Source organism: Thamnophis sirtalis, unplaced genomic scaffold, assembly GCF_051295495.1.
Source record: "Thamnophis sirtalis isolate CommonGarterSnake01/CBP01778 unplaced genomic scaffold, rThaSir2_p1.2 scaffold_2, whole genome shotgun sequence".
NCBI classification, from domain to species: Eukaryota; Metazoa; Chordata; class Lepidosauria; order Squamata; family Natricidae; genus Thamnophis; species Thamnophis sirtalis.
Window position 1 is genome coordinate 48,763,349 of NW_028261382.1, and position 25,160 is coordinate 48,788,508.

Here is a 25,160-nt window from a genome sequence, read left to right on the forward strand (position 1 = left end):
GTGGCCAAGCTAGTCCAAGAGGTGTTTCTTTTTTCTTTCCCCATGGCGGCGGCGGCTCAGTCCGAAGGCGACCCGGAGGCTTCTGGAGGGAAGCGGCGTTCACACGGGATGCTCAAGCTCTACTACGGGCTGCCGGACCCGGCGGGCGAGGCTTTGGCCGACCCGTCCAGGGGCGACCTGGGCGGCCCCATTGACATCAACGGGCCCCACTTCGACCCGGAAGCCTACCTCACCAAGGTGGGCTTGGGACACGCCCCTATTCCCGAAGGGGAATCTGCGCATGCGCAGAAGGCCCGCAGGACCCCTTTGGCGTCGCCTTTAAGCCTGGAGGACTTCAACTCCCAGAATCCCCCAGCCAGAGAATCTGTTGTCCCTTTAAGAGAAAAGCTGGCTGGGGAATTCTGGGAGTTGAAGTCCACCAAGCTTAAAGTTGCCAAGATTGGAGACCCCTGCTCCAGGGCGGACTACAACCCCCATGGTCCCTTTTGGCCATAGAATCCTAAAGCTGGAAAGTACCCCAGGAGGTCATCTAGTCCAACCCAGAGACAGGAGTCCTTACTCCCTCCTGGTTGTCCAGTTCCTACTTGAAATTCTCCAATCTTGGTCCTTGGAGGTAGTAACAGAGTTGAAGGTACCTTGGAGGTCATCTAGTCCAACCTGCGCATCTAGTCCAACCTGCGCATGCAGGAAACCTCTATTAGAACCGCTGAAACTTTCTGAGCATCAAGCTCAGTGTCTTAGCCGCTGAGCCACCTAGCCAGGAGGCTGGAGGATGGTATGGAAGCTACCCTCCATCCGTCCTGGTGGGCCCTGGGTTCAAAACAGCGAGTGGTGCCAGGTAGAGAGGAAATCTTTAGATTGACAGCACAATCTGGTGGGCGTGGGATGAGGGTTTTAACCCCTTCTCCAAAGCACCTGAAGGCAGGTGAGAAACAGCGAATGGAAACTTAATTAAGGAGAGAAGCAACATGGAATGAAAGAAAGAAACTTCCTGACAGTAAGAAAAATTAGCCAGTGCAACGACTTGCCACCAGAAGTTGCGGGTGCTCCATCACTGGAGGTTTTTAAGAAGAGACTGGACAGAATGGTATAGGTCTTGAGTAGAGGACTGGACTAGAAGACCTCCTCCTATTATTTCATGCTTTAAAGTCTGGACTTTGGAATTAATGTGACGGGAGCTATAAAATCAGAGCGGTGGTGGCTTAGTGGTTAAAATGCAGGGTTGCAAGTCAACTGCCAGCAGGTTGACTCAGCCTTCCGTCCTTCCAAGTGGGTAAAATGAGGACCCAGATTGTTGGCAGCAAGAGGCTGACTCTGTAAACCGCTTAGAGAGGGCTGTAAAAGCTCTGTGAAGCGGTTTATAAGTCTAAGTGCTCTTGCTATGCTAGTCTTGCCGGAGTAGCACAGTAGGTAGATTGCAGTATTGACTCTGCCCCTCAGCCTAAAGTTCAATCCTGTCCAGCTCAAGGTTGACTCAGCCTTCTGTCCTTCCGAGGTGGGTAAAATCAGGAGCCAGATTTGGGGGGGCAAGAGGCTGACTCTGTAAACCACTTAGAGAGGGTTGGAAAGCACCGTGAAGCAGGATATAAGTCTAAGTGTTATTGCTATTTTCCTTCCTTCCTTCCTTCCTCTCCCTCCCTCTTTCCTTAGAGAGGGCTGGAAAGCACCATGAAGCAGTATATAAGTCTAAGTGTTATTGTTATTTTCCTTCCTTCCTTCCTTCCTTCCTTCCTTCCTTCCTTCCTTCCTTCCTTCCCTCCCCTTTGATTCTGACTGGCTCAGGGTTGACTCAGCCTTCCGTCCTTCCAAGGTGGGTAAAATGAGGACCCAGATTGTTGGGGGCAAGAGGCTGACTCTGTAAACCACTTAGATAGGGCTGTAAAAGCACTGTGGTATATAAGTTCTATTGCAAAAAAACTCCAAAAACCACACATCAGAGTCTTAGCCTTCCCTCTCTGGAGATGTTGACTGGGATTCGGCCCCCAGGCCTTTCTCTGCCAATCTCTTGATCTTGCAATGAAGACAAAAGAATCAAGCAAAGCTATTTTCTGCTGCCATCAGCAAACATCTCTTTTTTCCCTTCTACCAGCTGCGGAAGGAATGCCCCTTGGCTCATCTGATGGACTGTGAGACAGACATGGTGAAGCAGATCCGAGCGCTGGATAGCGACATGCAGACCTTGGTCTATGAGAATTACAACAAGTTCATCTCTGCCACAGGTAATTTGAGGAAGGGGACTCTCTTGTCAGGGTAGTGAACTTAAGAGCTGACCAGCTGATGCAATGATGTAAATGAGTCAGCAAGGTTTTTGGCTGTTACCTCTTTAAGAGCCTGTAGAAGCGGCACTGTTAGGGTATGTTTTTTTCCCCTGCTGTAATTGCTGATTGTTTGACCTCTGCCTGTAGTATGTGTATGTATAGTATATATTCTTTTGTAGATAAAAACACTATTACAGACCTCTGTTTGCTGTTATTGCTCCTGGATTGTCTCACGTAGTAAAGCTGTGCGCACTCTGTTGGGTGAGATTGCAGCCCTCTTTGTAGTGGCTTCAATGCTTTGGGACATATTCTCAATGGAGGGGGGAAAAACCCTACTGAAATATGTCTGTACTGTCCTGTCTTATTGTGAGTATTTAGTGGCAGCACAGTGGTTAGAATGCAGTATTGCAGGCTAATTCTGCTCATTGCTGGCAGTTCGATCCTGACTGGCTCAAGATTGACTCAGCTTTCCACCCAGAGGTTGGTATTCAGCCAGTTCTGACAGGTTCTAGAGAATCGGTAGCAGAAATTTTGAGTAGTTCAGAACCGGCAAATAGGCTGCCCCCTCAACCTTCCAGCTGATATTCTTTTGTTGCCCCGAATAGGAGCTGGGAAGCAGGTTAGTGGGGTGGGTAGGGAATGGGGATTTTGCAGTATCCTTCCCTTGCCATGCCCACCAAGCCACGCCCACAGAAGCGCGAGTCAGATCCAATTTGAACTGAGCTGTTTTGCCAACTCTTCCTCCTGGTGGCTGCTTAGCTCTAGCAACGGCTTCCTGTTGGGGCCCTAAGGAGCCCGGGCGGGCAGGCGAGGAGTGGCCTGGAGGAGAGGGGTGAGGAGAGGCCGGAGAGGCGCCCCTCAATGTGAGTGACATGGAGTTGGCCATGCCCACCCAGTCACATGACCACCTAGCCCCACCCACCCAGCTGGTCATTAGGCAGATCATATTAGTGGTTTAAAATTATGAATTTAGTGGTCCCTGAGGTCCGAAAGGTTGGTGACCCCTGCTGTAGATAGCCTATTTTCTACATGGTGTTCACTCCAGTTCACTAAGTAGTAAAAAGTATACCTAGTCACAGAACAATAAATAATGGATGGACACTAATCAAGAGCAGAAGCAACATAGAAGTAAGGAGAAATTTCCTGACAGGGCAATTAAACAGAAGTTATGGATGATTCATCACTGGAGGTTTTTAAGAAGGGACAGCCGCCTGTCTGAAGTGGTACAGGGTCTCCTGCTTGAGCAAAGGGGGCTGGACTAGAAGACCTCCAAGGTCCCTTCCCACTCTGTCATTCCGTTACTCCTTTTGCTTCCTCCCACCCCCCACCCCCCCCCCCGCTAGACACAATCCGCAAGATGAAGAACGACTTCAAGAAGATGGAAGACGAGATGGATTGCCTGGCCGCCAACATGGCCGTGATCACCAAGTTCAGCGCCAGCATCAGTGGGACCCTGCAGGATCAGCACGAGCAGATCACCAAGCTGTCAGGTGGGTGTGTCTGGCACGGCTGGGTGCTTTTAGAGCAGTGTTTCTCAACCTTGGCAACTTGAAGATGTCCGGACTTCAACTCCCAGAATTCCCCAGCCAGCGAATGCTGGCTGGGGAATTCTGGGAGTTGAAGTCCGGACATCTTCAAGTTGCCAAGGTTGAGAAACACTGTTTTAGAGGGACAGGAGACCAAAGGATACAATGGCAGCCGTGAATTTCCTTGGGTCAACCAAAAGGATACGGGAGGCTTAATATCCCCGGTCTGTCTGCGATAGGGATGAGTGGCCTAGAGGTGGCGCTCTCGCCTCACCATCAGGAGCCTGTGAATTTGATCCTAGGTAGAGGCAGATATTTCTCTCTCTGGGCACAATGAGAATAGATCTGCCGAACAAAACTCCGTATTGGCGACAGGGAAGGGCATCTGGCCAATAAACACTCAGCTGCCCAGACTCCACCCCTCAAGGGTTTGTGGAGTCATTAAAAGAAAATGATGGTCTATAACAGGGATGGGAAACGACGGCCTCTTTTACGACTTTTAGCTGCCGGCCAGTCAATTCCTGGTTGGCTGAGGAATTCTGGGAGTTGAAGTCCACAAGTCATAAAGGAGCCATCATCTTCTCTACAATAAGATTCAGTGAAACATAGCGTCAGGCTGTTGTTCTAATTATGCATTTCCTTTCAAACCCAAAGGAGAGTTTAGGCAGATAGGTTAATATATATATATAAATGTGTGTAGTACACAGATGACTTACTCTCTGGAAACAAATACTGTGGGAGTAAGATACCCCTAACAGCCCTCGGGGTCTGTGTTCTGTTAAGATACAGCCTGGTGTGCCTTAAAATGGCTTCTAGTGTACTGCCGTAAAATGGCTTCTACTGTACAGTGCGTGGGCTGGGAAAAGCTTCGAAAACAGGCCAAAAAACAGGCCAAAAAAGCCTCGAAAATGGGCTGAAAAAAGCCCCCCAAATGGGCCAGAAATGCATTGAAAAAGGGCTGAAAAAAGCCTCGAAAATGGGTAGGAAAAAGGCTGGAAAAGGGCAGAAAAAAGCCCCCCCCCAGCCAAAAATGGGGCACGTGGAGGCCAAAAACATTTTTCTTGCTGTTTTCCTCTTCTAAATTTAGGGACGTCTTATATCAGGTGCGTCTTATAATTGGAAAAGTACGGTAGTTACAAATATTGTGTCACCTCTGCTGCAAGATGAGAGCTATCTCATTCGTCGAAAATCTTATTTTTAGATAATTCCCCATCTTCATCACAAACAGCCCCGTTGTCTCAGGAGCCAACCAGTTGACGACAAACAGACCTCGGCTCCCGACCGCAACTGGGACCTGAACTTCCGTCACTAAGCGAGGCGCTTATTACGGGAGCCGTGTCCAACTGCGACACCTTTATGCAAGGCTTTGTTAAGCAAATTGCTGCACTCGTCTTTCCCCATTGACTTTCCTCATCGGATGTTGGCAAACGGCGATTCTTTGGCCCCAGAAATGTGCAACTTTCGTAACTACAGGCCAGGTTGCCAAGAGTTCGAATTCCCATCACATGAGCCTGGGGATGCTGCAACCAGAGTAACTCCCGGTCCTCTGGTCGCCTTTTTCCATGCCGTTGTAACTTTGAATTGTCACTAAACAAATGTTTATCGGCAACTCGATTTGTTCCATCAACTCTGTCTCTATAAAAGTTGCTCCTTACATTATAACTTACATTATATTATAACCAGCGTAAGGGCAGAGGGCAAAGAACTCTGGAAGAGCAATGAGGGTGGTGGGTAGAATGTAGATTTGGCATAAACCTAGTCCTCAACTTACAACAGTTCATTTAGTGATGATTCGAAGTTAAAATGGCATTGGGAAAAAGGGAGTTATGATTATTTTTCACGACCATTGCCGCATCCCCTGTGGTCAAAATTGGGACATGGTGGCGCAGTGGTTAGAGTGCAGTATTGCAGGCTACTTCTACTGACTGCCGAATTGCTGGCAGTTCAGCAGTTCGATTCTCACCAGATCAAGATTGACTCAGCTTTCTGTCTTTCTGAGGACAGTAAAGTGAGAACCCAGATTGTCGGGGGAAATAGGCTGACTCTGAAAACTGCTTAGAGAGGGCTGTAAAGAACTGTGAAGCGATATATAAGTGCTATAGGAATGAAGGAAGGAAGGAATGGGAACGAAAAGGAAGATGAGAAGGAAGAGAAACAAGGAGAAGGAAAGAAGGGAAACGAGAAGGAAGGAAGATGAGAAGGAAGAGAAACAAGGAGAAGGAAGAGAAACAAGGAGAAGGAAGGGAAATGGGAAGGAAGGAAGGAACGAGAAGGAAGATGAGAAGGAAGAGAAACGAGAAGGAAGGAAGAGAAACAAGGAGAAGGAAGGAAGATGAGAAGGAAGAGAAACAAGGAGAAGGAAGGAAGAGAAACAAGGAGAAGGAAGGAAGATGAGAAGGAAGAGAAACAAGGAGAAGGAAGGAAGAGAAACAAGGAGAAGGAAGGAAGATGAGAAGGAAGAGAAACAAGGAGAAGGAAGGAAGAGAAACAAGGAGAAGGAAGGAAGATGAGAAGGAAGAGAAACAAGGAGAAGGAAGGAAGAGAAACAAGGAGAAGGAAGGAAGATGAGAAGGAAGGAAGGAAGGAGAAGGAAGGAAGATGAGAAGGAAGAGAAACTAGAAGGAAGGAAGGAAGGAAGGAAGGGAAACAAGGAGAAGGAAGGAAGATGAGAAGGAAGAGGAAGGAAGGAAGCTGCGTTGGTACAGGGCTTAGAAGGGGGTATTGCCGGCTAAACTCTGCCCACTACCAGGAAGTTCGATTGTGACCGGCTCAAGATTGACTCAGTTTCCGTCCTTCAGAGGTCGGTAAAATGAGAACTCAGATTATCGGGGGAAATATGCTGACTCTATAAACTGCTCAGAGAGGGTTGTGAAGCAGTATATAAGTCTAAGGGCTATTGCTATTTGGCAGTTGACTCATATTTATGACGGTTACAGTGTCCTGAGGTTATATAATAACTTCTGGTGACCTCCTGACCAGCAGAGTCAACGGGGAAGTCAGACTCACTTAACAACTGGCTTAATTTAACAGCTGCAATGATTCACTTAATAAACATGGGGGGAGTCATAAAACAGGGCACAACTCACTTAACAACTGTCTCGCTAAGCAGTGGAGATGTCGGGCTCAGTTATGGTCGTAAGTCGAGGACTGCTTACATATCTGACTGGCAGATTTGGCAACCCTGCTTACACCTTGGAGAAGGATGTGTGGTAGCTCCCAAAGGGAGCAGAGCATCACCTGAGTCTCCCTCCCGACCACAGGTGTCCATGCGCTTCTGCGCAAGCTGCAGTTCCTCTTTGAGCTTCCAGCCCGCCTGACCAAGTGTGTGGAGCTGGCGGCCTACGGGCAGGCGGTCCGGTACTACAGCAAAGCCCGCTGCATCCTCCACCAGTACCAGCACATGCCCTCCTTCCGGGGCATCCAGGACGACTGTCAGAAGATCATGGCTGACCTCGCTCAGAAGCTGCGGGAGAAGTTCCGGTAAGCGCCCGAGGAGGTGGTGAGACAGCAGGGGGGAGACGTGGGTTGGCCTGGAAGGTGCGTGTGTTGTCAGCAGGGTGGGTTTGATTTAACTCGACTCGATTTAAATCATAGGTTTTTTTTAAAAAATAATTTTGTTTTTACATTCACATCATCTTTGCAGCACATTTTATATCTTTTACATATCTGCTGTGTTTCCTTTATCTGTACATATATAGCTTATCTTACTATTTATATATATATATATATCTCTCTCTCTCTCTATCTATCTATCTATCTATCTCTTTATCTCTTTATCTATCTATCTAATCTATCTCTTTATCTATCTATATCCATCTATCTTTCTCTAGCCTCTATCATCTATCTATCTATCTATCTATCTATCTATCTATCTATCTATCTATCTATCTATCTATCTATCTATCATCTATCTATCTATCCTCTATCTGTCTGTCTATCTATCTCTTATCTATCTATCTATCTATCTATCTATCTATCCTCTATCTATCTATCTATCCATCCATCCATCCATCCATCCATCCATCCATCCTCTATCTATCCTCTATCTATCTCTATCTCTCTCTATATATATTTATCCTCTATCTATCTTTTTCTATCTACCTATCTTTATCATTTATCTATCCTCCCTCCCTCCCTCCCTCCCTCCCTCCCTCCCTCCCTCTCTCTCCCCCTACCACCTATCTATCTCTCTTTACACACACACACACACATAAACACAAACATATTGTGTTTTACATATCTTTTCTATTAATTCCGTACATGACATCCCTTATATACATTTAATCCTCATATTTTTTATTTCATACTATTTTTATCTACAGTCTTGTATTTCCACCTCTTGTTCATCTGGGGTTTTGTGTTTGTTTTGTAGTTCCTTGATCTTTTTCTCTTTATTGCTTTCCTACTTTTTTCCCTCTTTCCTCTAGCCAATCCTACCGTAAGTCCCATACTGAGCATAATACTCGGATTCCTCTTTGTCTTTTAGCTCTTTTGTGAGGAATAATTAAGGTGAAATCTGGGGGGGGGGGGAATTAAATACCTAGTTCTACATGTAATTACGGCAGCAAGAATCTCATATACACTGAATTGGGAAAAATACACAATACCAACGGAAGATAACGTGATGAAAAAAACATTGAAATGTGCCAAAATAGGGACAGGCTCACTAAATCGTCATTTTTAAAGAGCCACCGTCATCTCTGTCCTGCAGCGGCTCCTCCTCTGACCTGCTGTTGACTCACCGACGGTCCCTTTCACTTTAACGGGACGGCTGGTGATGCGGGAGGGACACAGCAAAGTGAGGGACATGGTGAGTGGATTTCCGCTTGCAGGCCCTGCCCTGATGGATCTGAAATGACAGGTGCCCTTTGATATTATATTTCTAAGCTGCTTAGAAGAGCCAAGGCGGCGCAGTGGTTAAATGCAGCACTGCAGGCTACTTCAGCTGACTGCAGTTCTGCAGTTCGGCTGTTCAAATCTCACTGGCTCAGAGTTGACTCAGCCTTCCATCCTTCCGAGGTGGGTAAAATGAGGACCCGGATTGTTGTTGGGGGCGATATGCTGACTCTGTAAACCGCTTAGAGAGGGCTGAAAGCCCTATGAAGCGGTATGTAAGTCTAACTGCTATTGCTATTGCTATTAGAAGGTTTCCCCTTCATTTTTACTGCTTGCCCTTCCTCCTCACACTTAGAGAGTCCGGTGGTACAGCTGCATTTCTCGTCAAACAATCAGGCAGTTTGTAGTGCACATAGATTTGCAAAACAAGGGGAATAAAGGAATATTCCTGAAGTTTTGTTTTATGATTGATCTCATGGTTGACTGGGAAACTGCGTGAATGCATCAATAATGCAGGGCATGTTATCTCAGCTGGCAGAGCTTGGATTCATTGGATGACTTTCCCAAATTATGTAAATATTGCAGAATCTACAGCCTCACACTACATAAACTCCATTTCATGCCGAATAAACTTAAATTATTAATGTATCTTAAATAGAGAACTATCTTTCAATGGATTTTTTTTACTCCAAAAGGGTTTTATTAAAATAAATTTGATGAAAATGAAAAAAAAAATGATTTAAATAAAAAAAATCCAATTAAAAATTTAAAAAATCTGATTTTTTTTCCCCCCTCCAGAGACGGAGGCTCTGGGGCTAAGGACTTAGCCGAATGCGTGGAACTGCTGCTCCAGCTGGGGGAGCCGGCAGAAGAGCTGTGCGACGAATTCCTCTCCCACGCCCACTGCCAGCTGGAGGCCGAACTGCAGACCCTGGAAGCTGAGCTGGGAGACGGGTCGTGCTTAGGGGCAGCCGGCCCAGTGACAGACATTCTCGAATTCACGGACCGCGGTTGCAACAACTTTGTCAGCAACATCTGCCTGGTGATCGCCTCCTACCAGGAGCTGTTCATACACCGGGAGGGCGCCCAGGGCATTGCCCGCATGGCTCACGACAAGCTGGTGGCCTTCGTTGACGGCCTGATGGAGCGCTACTTCGCCCTGGTCGAGAGGCGCATTCAGCTCGAGAAAGGGGTGGGAGACAACTCCCTGCTGGTGCGGGCGCTCGACCGCTTCCACCGGCGTCTGCAAGCCCTGGCCAAGCTTTTGCCGGCCTCGCGGGCGTCCGCCGAAGGGACGGAGATCGTGGTGCGCGCAGCCAAGGAGCGCATCCGGCAATACCTCCAGGCCTTAGAATGCTTCTACCTGGACTGCCTGACGGACGTGCGCCAGTCCCTGGCTGCCCCTCGCCTGGTGGGGAAAGATAACCCCAGCCTGGCAGAGCTGCTGGGCACCATCTCGGCCTCCATCCTCAACCAGATCAAATCTGTCCTCACCTACGTTCACCTCTTCACTGCCAAGGACATCAACTTCTCCAACAAGTCTTACTTCAAGGTAAAATTTATCCTTTTGTAACCCACTACCAAGTCTGGCTTCTCCTCCTTAACCACTTTAAGATATGTGGACTTCAACTCCCAGAATTCCATAGGAAATTTTGGGAGTTGAAATCCACACGTCTTTAAGCTGCCGAGGATGAGACACTCTGCTATAAAGGGCCGGAGTAAGGCCAAGTGATATACTAAGCACAGCCTAACTGCGCTGCCCGTTCAATCCTCCGTTGTCCGATAAGACAACACAGTCTGAATAATGTTTAAATTGAGTTTCTTCCAGGCCAAATAACACAATACAAACTTTTTAAAATTCCATTTACTTAAAGGTAAAGATTCGCCCACACATGTGTGCTAGTCGTTACTGACTCTAGGGGGCGGTGTTTATCTCCGTTTCTAAGCCAAAGAGCCAGCGCTGTCCGAAGAAATCTCCAGGGTCATGTAGCCGGCATGACTAAACACCAAAAAAAGGGACTTAGCACCGTCTTTCACTGTTACGACCATTGCAGCAGCCCCATGGTCACATGATCAAAATTCGGATGACTCATATATATGACGGTCACAGTGCCCCGGGGGGGGTCACACGATCTCCTTTTGCGACCTTTTGATGAGCAAATAGTCAACGGAAAGCCGGTTTCACTCAGCAAACGGCTTACCGACTTATCAACGGTAGTGATTCCCTTCAAAATCGATGGCAAAGAAATGTCGTCAAACGGGAGCGAAACTCACTTTCACAACAAGAAATGTTGGGCTCAATTGGGAGGGGTGAGGTTGTACATCGAGGACTCCCTGCCTCGTGCTGCCCTGCTAGTGTGTCCCTTTTTTGCTTTCCTGTAGGGCGAATTTTGCAGCCAAGGTGTCCGTGAAGGCCTCGTGGTCAGCTTTATTAAGTCTCTCTGCCAGATCGCTCGGCAGTTCTGCGAGAGTTCGGGCGACAAAGGAGGCTCCAGCCCCCCAGCTCTCTTGCTGCTCCTCTCCCGCCTCTGCCTGGATTACGAGACGGCCACCATCAGCTACATCCTCACCTTAACCGATGAGCAGTTCCTGGTACAGGTAGGGCCGGAGGGTGGCCGGAGAGCAAATTCAGAAGTCCAAACCTTAGAGATCACCTAGGCTTCCCCAGCACGCCGAAATCGAGTCCTCGTCCCGCTAAACCACTTTTTTATTTAATTGACAGTGACTTCCTCTCCAGCAAAGTCTTTCCTCTCCCACAGTCTTTCAAGAGAATTCACAATTACTGGCCTTGATCAGGCGTGGAGAGTGGCCAGGCCGATATCTTTCAGGCGCCGGAATATTTGGCAAGAATGCAGGAATGAACTAATGGTCTCCTGCAAACTCCACTCCCCCTTCGCTCCCCTTTTATCTCCTCTGGGAGGGGCCATTCATCATCCACCTGTGGCCTTCCTCCCGAGTCGACCCCTGTTCTTTAGCTGTTCCCTTCGTCTGGCAATTCTGTGCATGCGCACATTGGGAACAGGCTCCAGCTGTTCTTCTGCCCCACTGATGTCTGACTCTGAAGGCAGCTGATAACTGTTGGACAGCCCTGGCCCCCACTCTGCCTCCGACACAGAGCCCTCACAAGAGCCTTTCCCAGACTCCAGGACTGGTCCATCTTCTTCCCCAACCTCCTCACTGTCCGAGTCTGCTGCCAGCTCCGCTGGTGAGCCACAACAGCCTCTTCTGTCGGAACTGCATCAGATCCAAATTCCGGTGAGCAGCACAGAGAAAATTGCAGCCTATTCCTTGAGTTGCAGACCCCGACACTTCAGGAAGTCTTTCATTTATTTCGACACTAACATTACATACTAGAGCTAGTCGTTGACTTAACGACCTCAACTGGGGCTGGAATTTCGGTCCTAAGGCGGAACACTTGTAAGTCAAGGCATCCGTGTTTACCCATTTCTACAACGGTTGCTAAGGAAGTCACAGAGTTGTAAATTCAAATCCATTCTCCTGGAAGTCCACCCATCTATTTTTTATTTAAAAGTATTAATAAGTTTTACAAAGTATTTCCCCTTCCCTCCCTCCACCACAGCCTTACCTCTCCTCCAACCTTCCCTCCCCCCAACTTCCCAGAGCAAAATACAGGGTGTATAAACACTTAACAATCATACACTAACATAAGCTAACTAACTATAGCATCCTATCTCCCTCTTGTACTTTAACTCCCCTTTTATTAAGCTAACTTTAGATAAATTATAACATTCCTTGTTCATTCATAAGCTAATTGAAGTTTTTCAGTCCGATATTTATTTTGAATGTAGTCAGTCCGTCTTCTCCATTCCAACTGGTATTTCTCATCTAAATAGTCCTTCAGATATGCTGAGATTTTGGCCATCTCTACTAAGTTTACTAATTTTAACGTTCATCCTTGAATGGTAGGCAATTCTTCCTTCTTCCAATACTTGCCACCAACAATCTTGCTGCTGTTATTAAGTTCAAAATCAAATTAATCCCTATAACTGTACAATCTATAATTATACCTAACACAAACAACTGAAGAGTGAACTTTACCCTCTTTTTAAAAAAATATTTTGAATAATCCACCATATTTATATCCGGAATGCTTTAACTTTTTTACAAGTCCACCATACATGATAATACATAGCATCAACACCGTCACATCTCCAACATTTGGATTATAAATTTGGGTACATACAACCTAACTTTTTAGAATCTAAATGCCATCTATAAAACATCTTGTAAAAATTCTCAAGTTTTAAGCTTACGTAAATTTTACATTTCTTACCCAAATCTTTTCCCACGTTTCCATCATTATTAAACGAAGTTATTAATGCCTTTCTGCCATTCTTCCAAATTTACATCTTTTTAAAGTATTGGTATCATTTGAGAAAGAAATAAAAACTTAGGCAAAACATTCATTTTATTACAGCTGTCCTTCCCAGCAAAAACAATTGTAATTTTTTTCCATTTATTCATCTCTGTCTGTATTTTATGCCAATAGTGGTTCATAATTAGAACCATTAGTCCACCCATCTTAAAGCAGGCTGTCTGGGGAATTCTGGGAGCTGAAGTCCTCCCATCTTAAAGCTGCTAAGGTTGAGAAACACTGATTGGATTTTTTTATGCTTTACCCTGACTGCAAACTACAAGGGAGATCTAGATTATCCTAGCCTATCACCACAATGAAGATTTGATTTGACTTGACTAGGTTTGCCAACATAGAATAAAATAATTTTGATCCCTGATTACTGCTGACCAGAGACACAAACATCTTCAAATGGGGGGAAAAAAGCTTTTTAAGCATTATGCAACCACCCATGAGCTTTTTTTTTTAAATAAAGCCACAACGAGCTCAGGAACAGGAGAAAGAACACATGTACACAATGCCACTTTTGCACAATTTGTCCTCGACGTTTCCTTGTTGCAATACATTGAGAGTTGCTTGCGCCATTGCACGGGCTCTCCTCCAATAGTCCATGGGGCCATTTCCTGCTCTTGAGCTGTAGGGGGAACCCCAAGGAAAAGCCCAGCGTGGCTCAGGCCAAGTGCAGCTTCTGAGCTGAGCCCCTTATGCAAGATCCAGATTGGGTAGGTGGGGGAAAGTTGAATATTGGTGACATTAGCCAATAGTCTTACATTAATTTTGGCATCCATGTCTGGCTCGGATTAAGGATTGTATTTATGAGATTAGGCATTTAACAGCATGGAGGTGAACGCTCTAACTAGTGTTTTTTAACTTCAACTCCCAGAATCCCCCAGCCAGCATGCTTTAAGATGGGTGGACTTCAACTCCCAGAATCCCCCAGCCAGCATGCTTTAAAATGGGTGGACTTCAACTCCCAGAATCCCCCAGCCAGCATGCTTTAAGACGGGAGGACTTCAACTCCCAGAATCCCCCAGCCAGCATGCTTTAAGACGGGAGGACTTCAACTCCCAGAATCCCCCAGCCAGGAGGCTTTAAGATGGGTGGACTTCAGCTCCCAGAATCCCCCAGCCAGGAGGCTTTAAGACGGGAGGACTTCAACTCCCAGAATCCCCCAGACAGCATGCTTTAAGATGGGTGGACTTCAACTCCCAGAATCCCCCAGCCAGGAGGCTTTAAGATGGGTGGACTTCAGCTCCCAGAATCCCCCAGCCAGCATGCTTTAAGATGGGTGGACTTCAACTCCCAGAATCCCCCAGCCAGCATGCTTTAAGATGGGTGGACTTCAACTCCCAGAATCCCCCAGCCAGCATGCTTTAGGATGGGTGGACTTCAACTCCCAGAATCCCCCAGCCAGGTGGCTTTAAGATGGGTGGACTTCAACTCCCAGAATCCCCCAGCCAGGTGGCTTTAAGATGGGAGGACTTCAACTCCCAGAATCCCCCAGCCAGGTGGCTTTAAGATGGGTGGACTTCAACTCCCAGAATCCCCTAGCCAGCATGATTTAAGATGGGAGGACTTCAACTCCCAGAATCCCCCAGCCAGGTGGCTTTAAGATGGGAGGACTTCAACTCCCAGAATCCCCCAGCCAGGAGGCTTTAAGACGGGAGGACTTCAACTCCCAGAATCCCCCAGCCAGCATGTTTTAAGAAGGGTAGACTTCCAGGCAGGGGTGGGATCCTGCCAGTTTAACAACCGGTTTGGTGATTGCGTGCTTTGCGTGCTTGCATAGTTTTAACAAAACTTACCTTCCATGTTATTTCTGGGGAGCAATCTGCTCTGCCGTGCAAATTTTTTTTTTTTTTTACATTTTATTGAGATTTATAGGCCGCCCTTCTCCCTGAGGGGACTCAGGGCGGCTTACAATCACAAGGGGAGGGGGTGCAGTACCAAGACATACAATAGTGAACAAGATAAAATGATAAACACAACATGCATTCAACAGTCAGCACTCGGGCGGGTAAATTAGAAACTATCCCCAGGCCTGCTGGGAGAGCCAGGTCTTGAGGGCTGTGCGGAAGGTCTGGATGGTGGTGAGGGTACGAATCTCAACGGGGAGCTCGTTCCACAGGGTCGGAGCTGCAACAGAAAAGGCTCTCCTCCGTGTAGTCGCCAGTCGACATTGACTGGCGGATGGAATTCGGAGGAGGCCCAGCCTGTGCGATCTAATCGGTCGGAGGGAGGTGATCGGCAGAAGGCGGTCTCTCAAATAATCAGCTGAGAGGATATAGGTAAGTAAATCGCAGGGGCAGGGGGACGACCACGACGGAACGACCCAATTGCCGGATCCAACCGGTTCGCTCCCAGCTGATCATCGGAGCTACCTGTTTGCCCAAATCACTCCGAATCGGCTGAATCCCACCTCTGCTTCCAGGAGAATGGATATGGACTCACAACTCTGTGATTCCCTTAGCAACCGTTATAAAAATAGGTAAACACTTACGAGTGTTCCGCCTTAGGACCGAAATTCCAGCCCCAGTTGAGGTCGTTAAGTCAACGACTAGCTCTAGTATGTAATGTTAGTGTCGAAATAAATGAAAGACTTCCTGAAGTGTCGGGGTCTGGAACTCAAGGAATAGGCTGCAATTTTCTCTGTGCTGCTCACCGGAATTTGGATTTGATGAAGCTCTGACAGAAGAGGCTGTTGTGCCCCGCCAGCGGCCAGCAGAGCTGGCAGTAGACTCGGACAGTGAGGAGGTTGGGGAAGCACCTGGGCCAGTCCTGGAGTCTGGGGAAGGCTCGGAGGAGGCAGAGAGAGGGCCAGACCTTGAGAACCAGTGTTTCTCAACTTTCAAATGGGTGGACTTCAACTCCCAGAATTTCCCAATTCTGGGAGTTGAAGTCCACCCTTTTTAGAGCATGATGACGGGGGAATTCTGGGAGTCAAAAGTCCACACAAAGTTCTCACGTTGGGAAACACTCCCTATAACAAACAGATTGAAAAATCCTGAATGTTTAAGGTGGACTTTCAGTTTCTCCACTACAGCTGTGACTCTCTCCTCTTTGTGTCACTTGTGAATCTAACTTCCAGGCAATTCAGAGTGAAATGGGGCATTGGCTCACCTCCCAAAGCCTCTCCAGAAAGCACTTGGTTTGTCCCAACAGCTAGGGAAACTGTTCGAATTCTTCCTACATCTGGAATGGATGGCGCTCAGTGGTGGGTTTCAAAAATTTTCCGAACCTACTCTGTAGGTGTGGCCTCCTTTGTGGGAGTGGCTTGCCGGCTGTGTGACCTGGTGGGAATGGCTTGCCAGCCATGTGTTTTCTTTCTTTCTTTCTTTCTTTCTTTCTTTCTTTCTTTCTTTCTTTCTTTCTTTCTTTCTTTCTCTCTCTCTCTCTCTCTCTCTCTCTCTCTCTCTCTCTTCTTCCTTTTGTCTCTCTGTCCCTTTTTCCTTTTTTTCTTTCATCTCTCTCTCACTTTTTTCTTTCTTTTTTCTTTATTTCTTTCTTCCTTTCTCTTTCTCTCTGTGTGAGTGAGTGTGTGTGTGTGTGTTGGGTTTCAAAAATTTTTGGAACCTCTTCTGTAGGTGTGGCCTGCTTTCTGGTGGAACCTCTTCTAACCGGTTCGGTAGATTTGATGAACTGGTTCTACTGAACTGGTGCAAACTGGTAGGAACCCACCTCTGATGGCGCTCCTTGGATGCAACAGTAACAGGTCCGCCCTTTCCATAAAATGGCAACAAGAATAGACAGAGAATATTTGCGGCTCAGGGTCAAACTGGGGGGGTCCTTGGTTCTCTCTAAGCTTGGATGATTTCTATACTACTTTATTATCATTGTACGTATATACACAGTATACACATACCAAGAAATTCACATAACACCCAGAGACCAGGCCCAACACACATGACAATCCCCACCCACACCCACCAAAAATTCCCCATCCCTGAACCACCCAAGCATCTACACAACAGACCAAATAATACCGTCCCAAGTGCTCACTGCGGGGTGGACCTTTATTTCATTTTTGAGTGCAATTATAGCTCTGGGATAAAAACTATTCGGAAGACGCACGGTCCGAGTTTTAATTGTTCTGTATCTTCTGCCAGAAGGCAAAAAGTCTAAAAAGATTGTAAGCAGGATGGGAGGACTCTCTGAGAAGGTTGTGCAACTTCCTCAAAACTACGAGGTGCGAAGATGTCGTCCAGGGCCGTTAGCTGGAGCCCGGTGATATTCTGAGTTTTAATGATTCTCTGTAGAGCATTTTTGTCCTCTGCAGAGCTGGTCCCGTAGTATGCAAGAATGCCGTATGTCAGGACACTCTCAATGGTGCTGCGATAGTAGGACAGAAGTAGATGCTGAGGTAGATTTATCTTCCTTAGCATTCTCAGGAAGTACAGCCTCTTCTGTGCCTTCTTCCCAAACTTGTTAGCATTCATGGTCCATGAGAGGTCCTCCAAGATATAAATGCCCAGAGGTTTAAAACTACCAACCTTCTCCACTTCCTTGCCATTTATGTACAATGGTAAATGTGCATCTCTCTTCCTCCTGATGTCAGCGTTCCAAGTATCATGTAGAATTAAATCAGAGTCCAAGGCAAAAGGATCCTTAAAAGTTCCAATTTAATAAGTCCAACATCTTGGTACATCTGTGGAATCCAAAATCTGAAACTTCCTGGGATTCCACCCAGTTGAAAGTTAATGATCTTATTGCCACACCCATAAATCCATCACATGGTCCAATCTTCTTCCATGCTGGCATCTCCACCCAGCTGCTTCTGGTCAGGTGCAGAGGTGCGGAGACAAAAGATGACCTTGGGCTTCTAGAAAAGAATGACAACAACACATTCCACCATTCTATTCCTTTCTATTCCCCCCTCCCAACTACTACACTAATGAAACAGCCTAATGAAATAAGAGAGAGTGTGGCAGGCCAAATATCCTAAAAGGGATATAACTGCAGGCCTGACACCTGAAGTCTTACACTGAAGGGTGTTCAGTGTAAGATTAGTTTTTTTTACACCACACAATGTCAGTCCTTGTACTTCCTTTGTATAAGCAGACTCATAGTCCTTATTAATGAGCCTCACCACTGTCGTGTCATCTGCAAATTTAATAATTGCATTGGTGGTATACAATGGAGTGCAATCTATGCGTGTACAAAGAATAAAGGAAGGAGCTTAGCACACAACCCTGAGGGGCTCCTGTACTTAGTATCAGAGTAGAAGAAGGGTGAGATCCCACCCTTACTTTCTTGCAAACGTTTCATGACCCAGTGAGGTAGCATCTTCAGTTGCAGAAGAGGTGTCAACTCCTAAAGTTGTCATGGTGAGGGAAGGAGGAGGAGCGCATTCCACGCATAATGTCGGATCTCAGATTACTGCAGCGGGCTTGGGAGGGGTGCACCTCATTGGGGAATGTGATTTATGACACAGACTGAGGGGAGGAACAGGGGTAAAGTTCAGCTGTAACTCAAAGCTCAGATCTGACTGCAAAAAGGTGGTATAATAGTGCTCTTAATAAATGACTAGTTTTGCATTGAAACTTGGCTTGAGGCTCATGAACCAATTAGGGCATTTTTAGGAAACCCAACATTGGATTTGTGAGTGGAGGAGGAAGAGGAGGAAAAGGGAAAGAAGCAGAAGGAATAGAGCAGGGGGGAAGAGGACAACTGTGGGTCCTTGATACTCTGGCTTCTTTGAGGCCATTTCATTACCAAACTAGGTGACATCATCAGTGCTAGGAGGGGGAGGGGGATTTGTGAAGAGGAAGAGGATGACGGAGAAGATGATGACTGTTGGGTCTTTGCTGCTTTCTTAGCTTGGTAGTTTCTTGCAGACGCTTCATGACCCAGCTAGGTGATACCATCCGTGTTACAAGGGAATGGGGCTTTTCTATTTTTTATATACATGAGTTGCTTGCTCTGTCAGCTCTGGGGAGAGTCCTTGCCCTTTCCAGCTCTATAAACACTGAAATAACTGCTGTCTTCCTGGAGCTCCAGGCTCCAGTCTCGGGATCATGGGAGGTGAGCTCCAAAACATCTCCAGGAAAAGGAGAGGATGCTTAAAATTCCCCCGCGCCAGGCTTCAGTTCGTCCTCCCAACCGCCGGGCTCTCCTTTCTCACTGGGTCTTGTCCCTCCACCAGGACCATTCCCCCGTGACGCCGGTCACCGTGCTGTGCGCCGAGGCCAGGGAGGCTGCCCAGAAGCTGCTCAACCATTACGTGAAGGTCCAGGGGCTGATCATCTCCCAGATGTTGCGCAAGAGCGTGGAGACGCGGGACTGGATCTCCACCATCGAGCCGCGCAACGTCCGTGCCGTCATGAAGAGGGTGGTGGAAGACGCCACCTCAATTGACGTGCAGGTGAGTGCAGGGAAAGGCCCAGCCAAGCCCTGGATTGTCCTGGGAAGGAGGTGAAGAAGCCACTTAGGACGTGTATCCATCCGTCCGTCCCTCTTTTGAGGAACTCAAAAGATCCACTAACCTAAAATTTCTGTTAACTGTGTTTTCACATAACGTGGCCATTCTCCCCCCCCGCCCCCCCAATAAAAATCAATCTAGTTTCTGTTGTGGGCCACCAGTAGCCAGTGGAGCTGGCAGCAGATTCGGAGAGTGAGGAGGGTTGGGGAGGAACCTGGGCCAGTCCTGGAGTCTGGGGGAGGCTCTGATGAGGGCTCTGCATCGGAGGCAGAGAGGGGGCCAGAGCCATATGCCAGTTATCAGCTGCCTTCAGAGTCAGACATCAGTGAGGCAGAAGAACAGTTGGAGCCTGTTCCCAGTGTGTGCATGCACAGAGTTGCCAGACGAAGGGAACAGCTAAAGAACAGGGGTTGACTTGGGAGGAAGGCCACAGGTGGATGGTGAATGGCCCCTCCCCTCCCAGAGGACATAAAAGAGGAGTGAAAGGGGAGTGGAGTTTGCAGGAGAGCATTAGTCATTAGGGTGAAGATCTGTTCCTGACTTCTAAGGAATTGCTGCTACAGCGTGGAGTTTGGAAGATATCGGCCTGGCAGCTCTCCAAGCCTGATAAAAGTCTGCAGTTGTGAAATCTCTCGAAAGACTGTTGGCCAGGACTTTGCTGGAGACGAATTCACTTTAAATTAAAGAGGTTTTATAAGGACGGGGAGTCGGCTAGGTCAGAACAGTTTCTTGACTGACACAACCCCCAGAGGCAGCAGATGGATTTGGCACTTCAGCAAAAGGCTTGGCTTGAGGAAATGTCCAAAACAAGATGTTTGTTAATATGAGAAGCGGATCCATTCCCAGCTTCGGGTTTTGAATTTTCAAAAAGAGGAAAATTGGGACTGATTATTCAAATATTAGAAGCTAATATGACAAAGTTATCAGTTTGGTTTACTGGCGAAGGCACCAGACTAAAAACCAGGAGACAGTGAGTTCTGCTTGGGGTTGGGCTAGATGACCTACAAGTTCCCTTCCAACTCTGGTATTCTGCTCTGTATTCTGTGCTGCCTGTCCGTACTAGCAACTCACATTTCCCTGCCCTTGTCTCTTCTCCCAGGTGTCAGGCCTGCAGCCCTATTTTCTTTTGGATCCCTGGCCTGCCACACTTACTACTATCCAATATGCATTTTCTATGGTGGGGAAATGGGAGGGGGAATCGTATGGATTAGATCAGTGTTTCTCAACCTTGGCAACTTGAAGATGTCCGGACTTCAACTCCCAGAATTCCCCAGCCAGCGTTCGCTGGCTGGGGAATTCTGGGAGTTGAAGTCCGGACATCTTCAAGTTGCCAAGGTTGAGAAACACTGGATTAGATGATACGTAGCCATAACAACATTCTTTTTCAGAAAGCCAAGGTCATCCTTTGTCTCTGCACCTGACCGGATCTGGATGGGTGGAAGCTGCCAGCGTGGCAGTGGGAGATTGGACCATGGGATGGACTTGTGGGTGTGGGGGGCGAGATCTTGAACTTTCAACTGGGTGGGAAACCGGGAAGCTTTCAGATTCGGGTTTCTCCAGATGTGCCAACATGGCTCTCTTAATCAATTGGAACTTTGAGCAATACGTAGCCTTGGACTCTGATTTAATTTTGGGTGCTATTTGGATCCCTGACACCAGGTGGGGCTGCTCTACGAGGAAGGGGTGCGGAAAGCTCAGAGCAGCGATTCCAGCAAACGAACGTTTTCCGTGTCTAGACAGCAGAGCCGCTACGCGCCCAGCTACACTCCCAGGTGAGCTGGTGGGGGAAGGCTGCAGAGCAAGGGTGGGGCGCAGAGGTTACCTCCTCCACTTGAAACACCTGTAGCTTCTCTCTGTAAAGAGAGGGACTTCGACCACCGCGGAGTTTAAGAGGAGAATAACAGAATACGGCTAGTCCTCAAATTACGGCCACAATTGGGCCTAACATTTCTGCGGTTGAGGGTCGTTAAGTGAATCACTGCAGTGATTAAGTTAGTAACTTTAGCAAAATACGATTTCTGTAATAGAATTGTTTAAGTCATGCAGCATTCCCCATGACTTACATTCGGATGCTTGGCAACTGGCTCACACTTATGACAGTGGCAGCGTCCCGGGGTCACATGATCCCCTTTTGCGACCGTCTTGACAAGCAAAGTCAATTCCAGATTCGCTTAACAACAGTGTGACTAACGTAAGAAGCAGAGTGATTCACTTGACAAACATGGCAAGAAACGTCGTAAAACGGGGCAAACGTCCCTTCACATATTTCTCCCTTAGCAACATAAATTCTGGGGTCCGTTGTGGTTGTGAGTCGGCCTGAAAAGGCCTGAAAAAAAAGCATGGCTTTTAAAAGAATTTTGGAGGGAATCACCATAAAAAGTTCCTTAAGTCACACAGATAAATAAATGCTTAGCAGTAGATCAAACGCAGAAGCAGAAGCAGGAGAAGAAGAAAGGAAAAAGAAGAAGGGAGGAGGAGGAAGAAGGGAGGAGGAGGAAGGAGGAGGACAACGACTGGTGTCCTTGGTGCTCTTTGAGCTTGGAGGTTTTCTTGCAGACGTTTCATTACCCAACTAGGGAACACCATCAGTGCTGGAAGAGAAGGAGGGTTGGGGGAAGGGGAGGAGAAGGTGGAAAAAGAGAGGAGGAAGAAATGGAGGAGAAAGAAGAAGAGGAGGAAGAGGAGGAGGAAAAGGACTGTGGGGTCCTTGGTGCTCTCTGAGCTTGGTGGTTTTCTTGCAGACATTTCATTACCCAACTAGGGAACATCTTCAATGCTAGAAGAGAAGGAAAGGTTGGGGGAAGGGGAGGAGAAGATGGAAAAAGAGAAGGAGAGGAGGAGGAGGAGGAAAAGGACTGTGGGGTCCTTAATACTCTCTGAGCTCGCTTGTTTTCTTGTGTAGACGTTTCATGACCCAACTAGGTAACATCATCAGTGCAAATGGGTGTATAGCTATTTAAAGTAATCAATCCTTTCTTCTCCCCATATCACAATTGCGGCCAGCGCCCCCATGGATACCAATTTGCTGAGCAACATCCAGAAGCTTTTCTCAGAGCGGATTGATATCTTCAGCCCCGTGGAGTTTAACAAGGTGAGGACTAGTGGGCTGCGTGGAGCCCAAATCTTCCCCTCCCCGCCACCTTCACTCAGCACCTTCAGAAGCAGAAAGAGAAGTTGTTTTAAAGCTAGGAGAGCTTTTTTAGCGGGAAGGAAGCGATGCGCCTCCAATATTAAAGTACTTAGAATCGTAATGTCAGACCTGACCCAGTCTGACCACTTAGGAAAGGAAAACCCTCGACTCACTTAACAACCGCAGTAAGGCACAAAAGGAACATAAGGCCCTGGTGGCGCAGTGGTTAGAATGCAGTATTGCAGCCTGTCTCTGCCCACTGCCAGCAGTTCGATCCTGCCCGGCTCAGGATCGACTCAGTCTTCCGTCCTTCCGAGATGGGTAAAACAAGGACCCAGATTATTGGGGGCAAGAGGCTGGCTCTGTAAACCGCTTAGAGGGGCGAAGCGGTATATAAGTGCTATTGCTAGTTCTATAAAATGGGGCAAAAATCGCCTTGCTTAAGAACAGAAATGTTCTCAGCTGTGGTCATAAGTCAAGGACTATGTGTAATCAAAAGGATTCCTTCCGAGTTTACACATGGTTGCTTCCCAAACCTTTAATATATATTTAATGGCTAAGATGTCTGCCTAGTATGTAATATAGCCCAGGTTCAAATCCCAGTAAGGGTATGGCTAGCTGATGAGAGCTAAATAGCTTGAAATAGATCTATACTAGTCTCCCTTTATCTATTTATCAGCACAAATAAATAAATAAAAACACAAAAATATAACAAAGGCAACAGTAAAAATATTGGGTTTCTGTCGTGATGGACTCTTGTGACGAGCCGATTGACAGAGGATGGAAGCAGTTAGCTTCCTCCCATAATTGAGGCTTACCAGGGGTTGTAAAAATCTAATAGATACCTTTCACCCTGGCTTCGCTGATAACAGATAAGAGCCTGTGGCCTAATGGCTTAAGATTTCTGCCTAGTATGTAATATAGCCCAGGTTCAAATCCCAGTAAGGGTATGGCTAGCTGATGAGAGCTAAATAGCTTGAAATAGATCTATACTAGTCTCCCTTTATCTATTTATCAGCACAAAAACACACACACACACACCACATATATATATATACCGCCTCTGATTTTTGCCCTCTTTCGAACCCTCCTCCCTCTTCCTCCGCCCAGGTCTCCGTGCTGACGGGCATCATCAAGATCAGCCTGAAGACCTTTCTGGAGTGTGTCCGCCTGCGTACCTTCGGACGCTTTGGCCTGCAGCAGATCCAGGTGGACTGCTACTACCTGCAGCTCTACCTCTGGCGCTTCGTTTCGGATGAGAACCTGGTGCATTTTTTGCTGGACGAAATCGTGGGCAGCACGGCTCACCGGTGCCTTGATCCCGTGCCCATGGAGCAGAGCGTGATTGAGGTCATCTGCGAACGTGGGTAGAGAGCGGAGAGTGGAATAATAAGGGTGGGTCCTTCATTCGGACCATCCAGGGAACAGGAGTTTCTCCAGCTGGGGAACATTTTAAGAGGCGTGTGTCAAGTTTCCGAAAGATGCCCTAATTGATTCATGAGTCTCGAGCCAAGTTTCAAAAGAAAACCAGTCATTTATTGGGAGCACCATTTGACAAGGCCTTTTTGCAGTCAGATCCGAGCCTCATTTGAATCAGAGCTGAACTTTACCCCTTTTCCTTCCCTTCCCTCAGTCTGTATCATAAATCACATCCTCCAATGAGGTGCACCCCTCCCAAGTCTGCTGCGGTAATCTGAATGTATGCGTGGAATGCGCTCCCCCCCCCTTTCCTCACCATGGCAACGTTACGAGTTAAACAACGTGGACTTCAACTCCCAGAATTCCCTGGCTGGGAAATTCTGGGAGTTGAAGTCCACGCCTCCCCAAATCTCTAATCTTAAAACTCCCAACTCTATTCTGCAAAGGAGGTTGAAACCTTCTAAAGAGGAAACATTTCTCTTTCTTACTGTTAACGCGAAGCGATGGAGGGAAAATTGGGTTGTCGATCCCCCTCCCCCGCGGATGGGCCCTGCAACTTGAAACTTCGACGGTGGACAAATTCTGATGAAATAAAGAGTAATTTAATTCTCGACTGCCTTCAGAATGCTGGGTTAATTATTGCGAGACAGCTGACCCCCTCCGCGCCACTCACAAAAATTGCAATTCTGAGTACCGTATTTTTCGGGGTATAAGACGCTCCGAAGTATAAGACGCACCTAGCTTTTGGGGAGGAAAACAAGCAATTTGCCTCCTTGCAACAAACAGCAAACAGCACAGATGATATATACCGTTTGTAGTGTTTCATTTCAGACTATACTGTTGTTTTCAAGAAAGGTCATAAAATGGGGCAATGTCAACTCAGCATCAAACTCTTTGAGCTCTGTTCTGGTTGTAGGTCAAGTACTACCAGTACCCTTCGCCCTTTTCCACCCACTGTTGCCGTGCCAATGTGTCCCTTGCAGCAGCTGGGTGCAGCTTACAACTGGGTAGCATCATGTCATGGGATGCGGTGGCTCAGTGGCTGAGATGGTGAGCTTGTCGATCAGAAAGGTCGGCAGTTCGAATCCCTAGCGTAACAGAGTGAGCTCCCGTGACTTGTCCCAGCTTCTGCCAACCTAGCAGTTCAAAAGCAGGTAAAAATTCAGGTAGAAAAATAGGAGCCACCTTTGGTGGGAAG

General features: G+C 47.3%; 1 protein-coding gene across 1 annotated transcript; it reads left to right on the top strand.

Moving 5' to 3' along the window:
- Positions 1–24,573, top strand: VPS51 (VPS51 subunit of GARP complex). The gene is made up of 10 exons (XM_087705371.1): positions 1–237; positions 2,090–2,219; positions 3,602–3,748; positions 7,045–7,264; positions 9,419–10,172; positions 11,003–11,218; positions 19,138–19,356; positions 21,073–21,185; positions 22,417–22,504; positions 23,654–24,573. The coding sequence occupies exons 1-10, from the start codon at positions 43–45 to the stop codon at positions 23,912–23,914; spliced, it is 2,343 nt and encodes a 780-aa protein (XP_087561497.1). The 5' UTR covers positions 1–42; the 3' UTR covers positions 23,915–24,573.
- Positions 24,574–25,160: the final 587 nt, after the last annotated feature.

Excerpts from the sequence above, each read along its gene's own strand:
- VPS51 (XM_087705371.1), top strand. The coding sequence starts at position 43 with ATGGCGGCGGCGGCTCAGTCCGAAGGCGACCCGGAGGCTTCTGGAGGG. Across the intron at positions 7,265-9,418 it reads AAGCTGCGGGAGAAGTTCCG|AGACGGAGGCTCTGGGGCTA; the intron begins GTAAGCGCCCGA and ends TCCCCCCTCCAG. Across the intron at positions 19,357-21,072 it reads CCACCTCAATTGACGTGCAG|GTGGGGCTGCTCTACGAGGA; the intron begins GTGAGTGCAGGG and ends CCCTGACACCAG.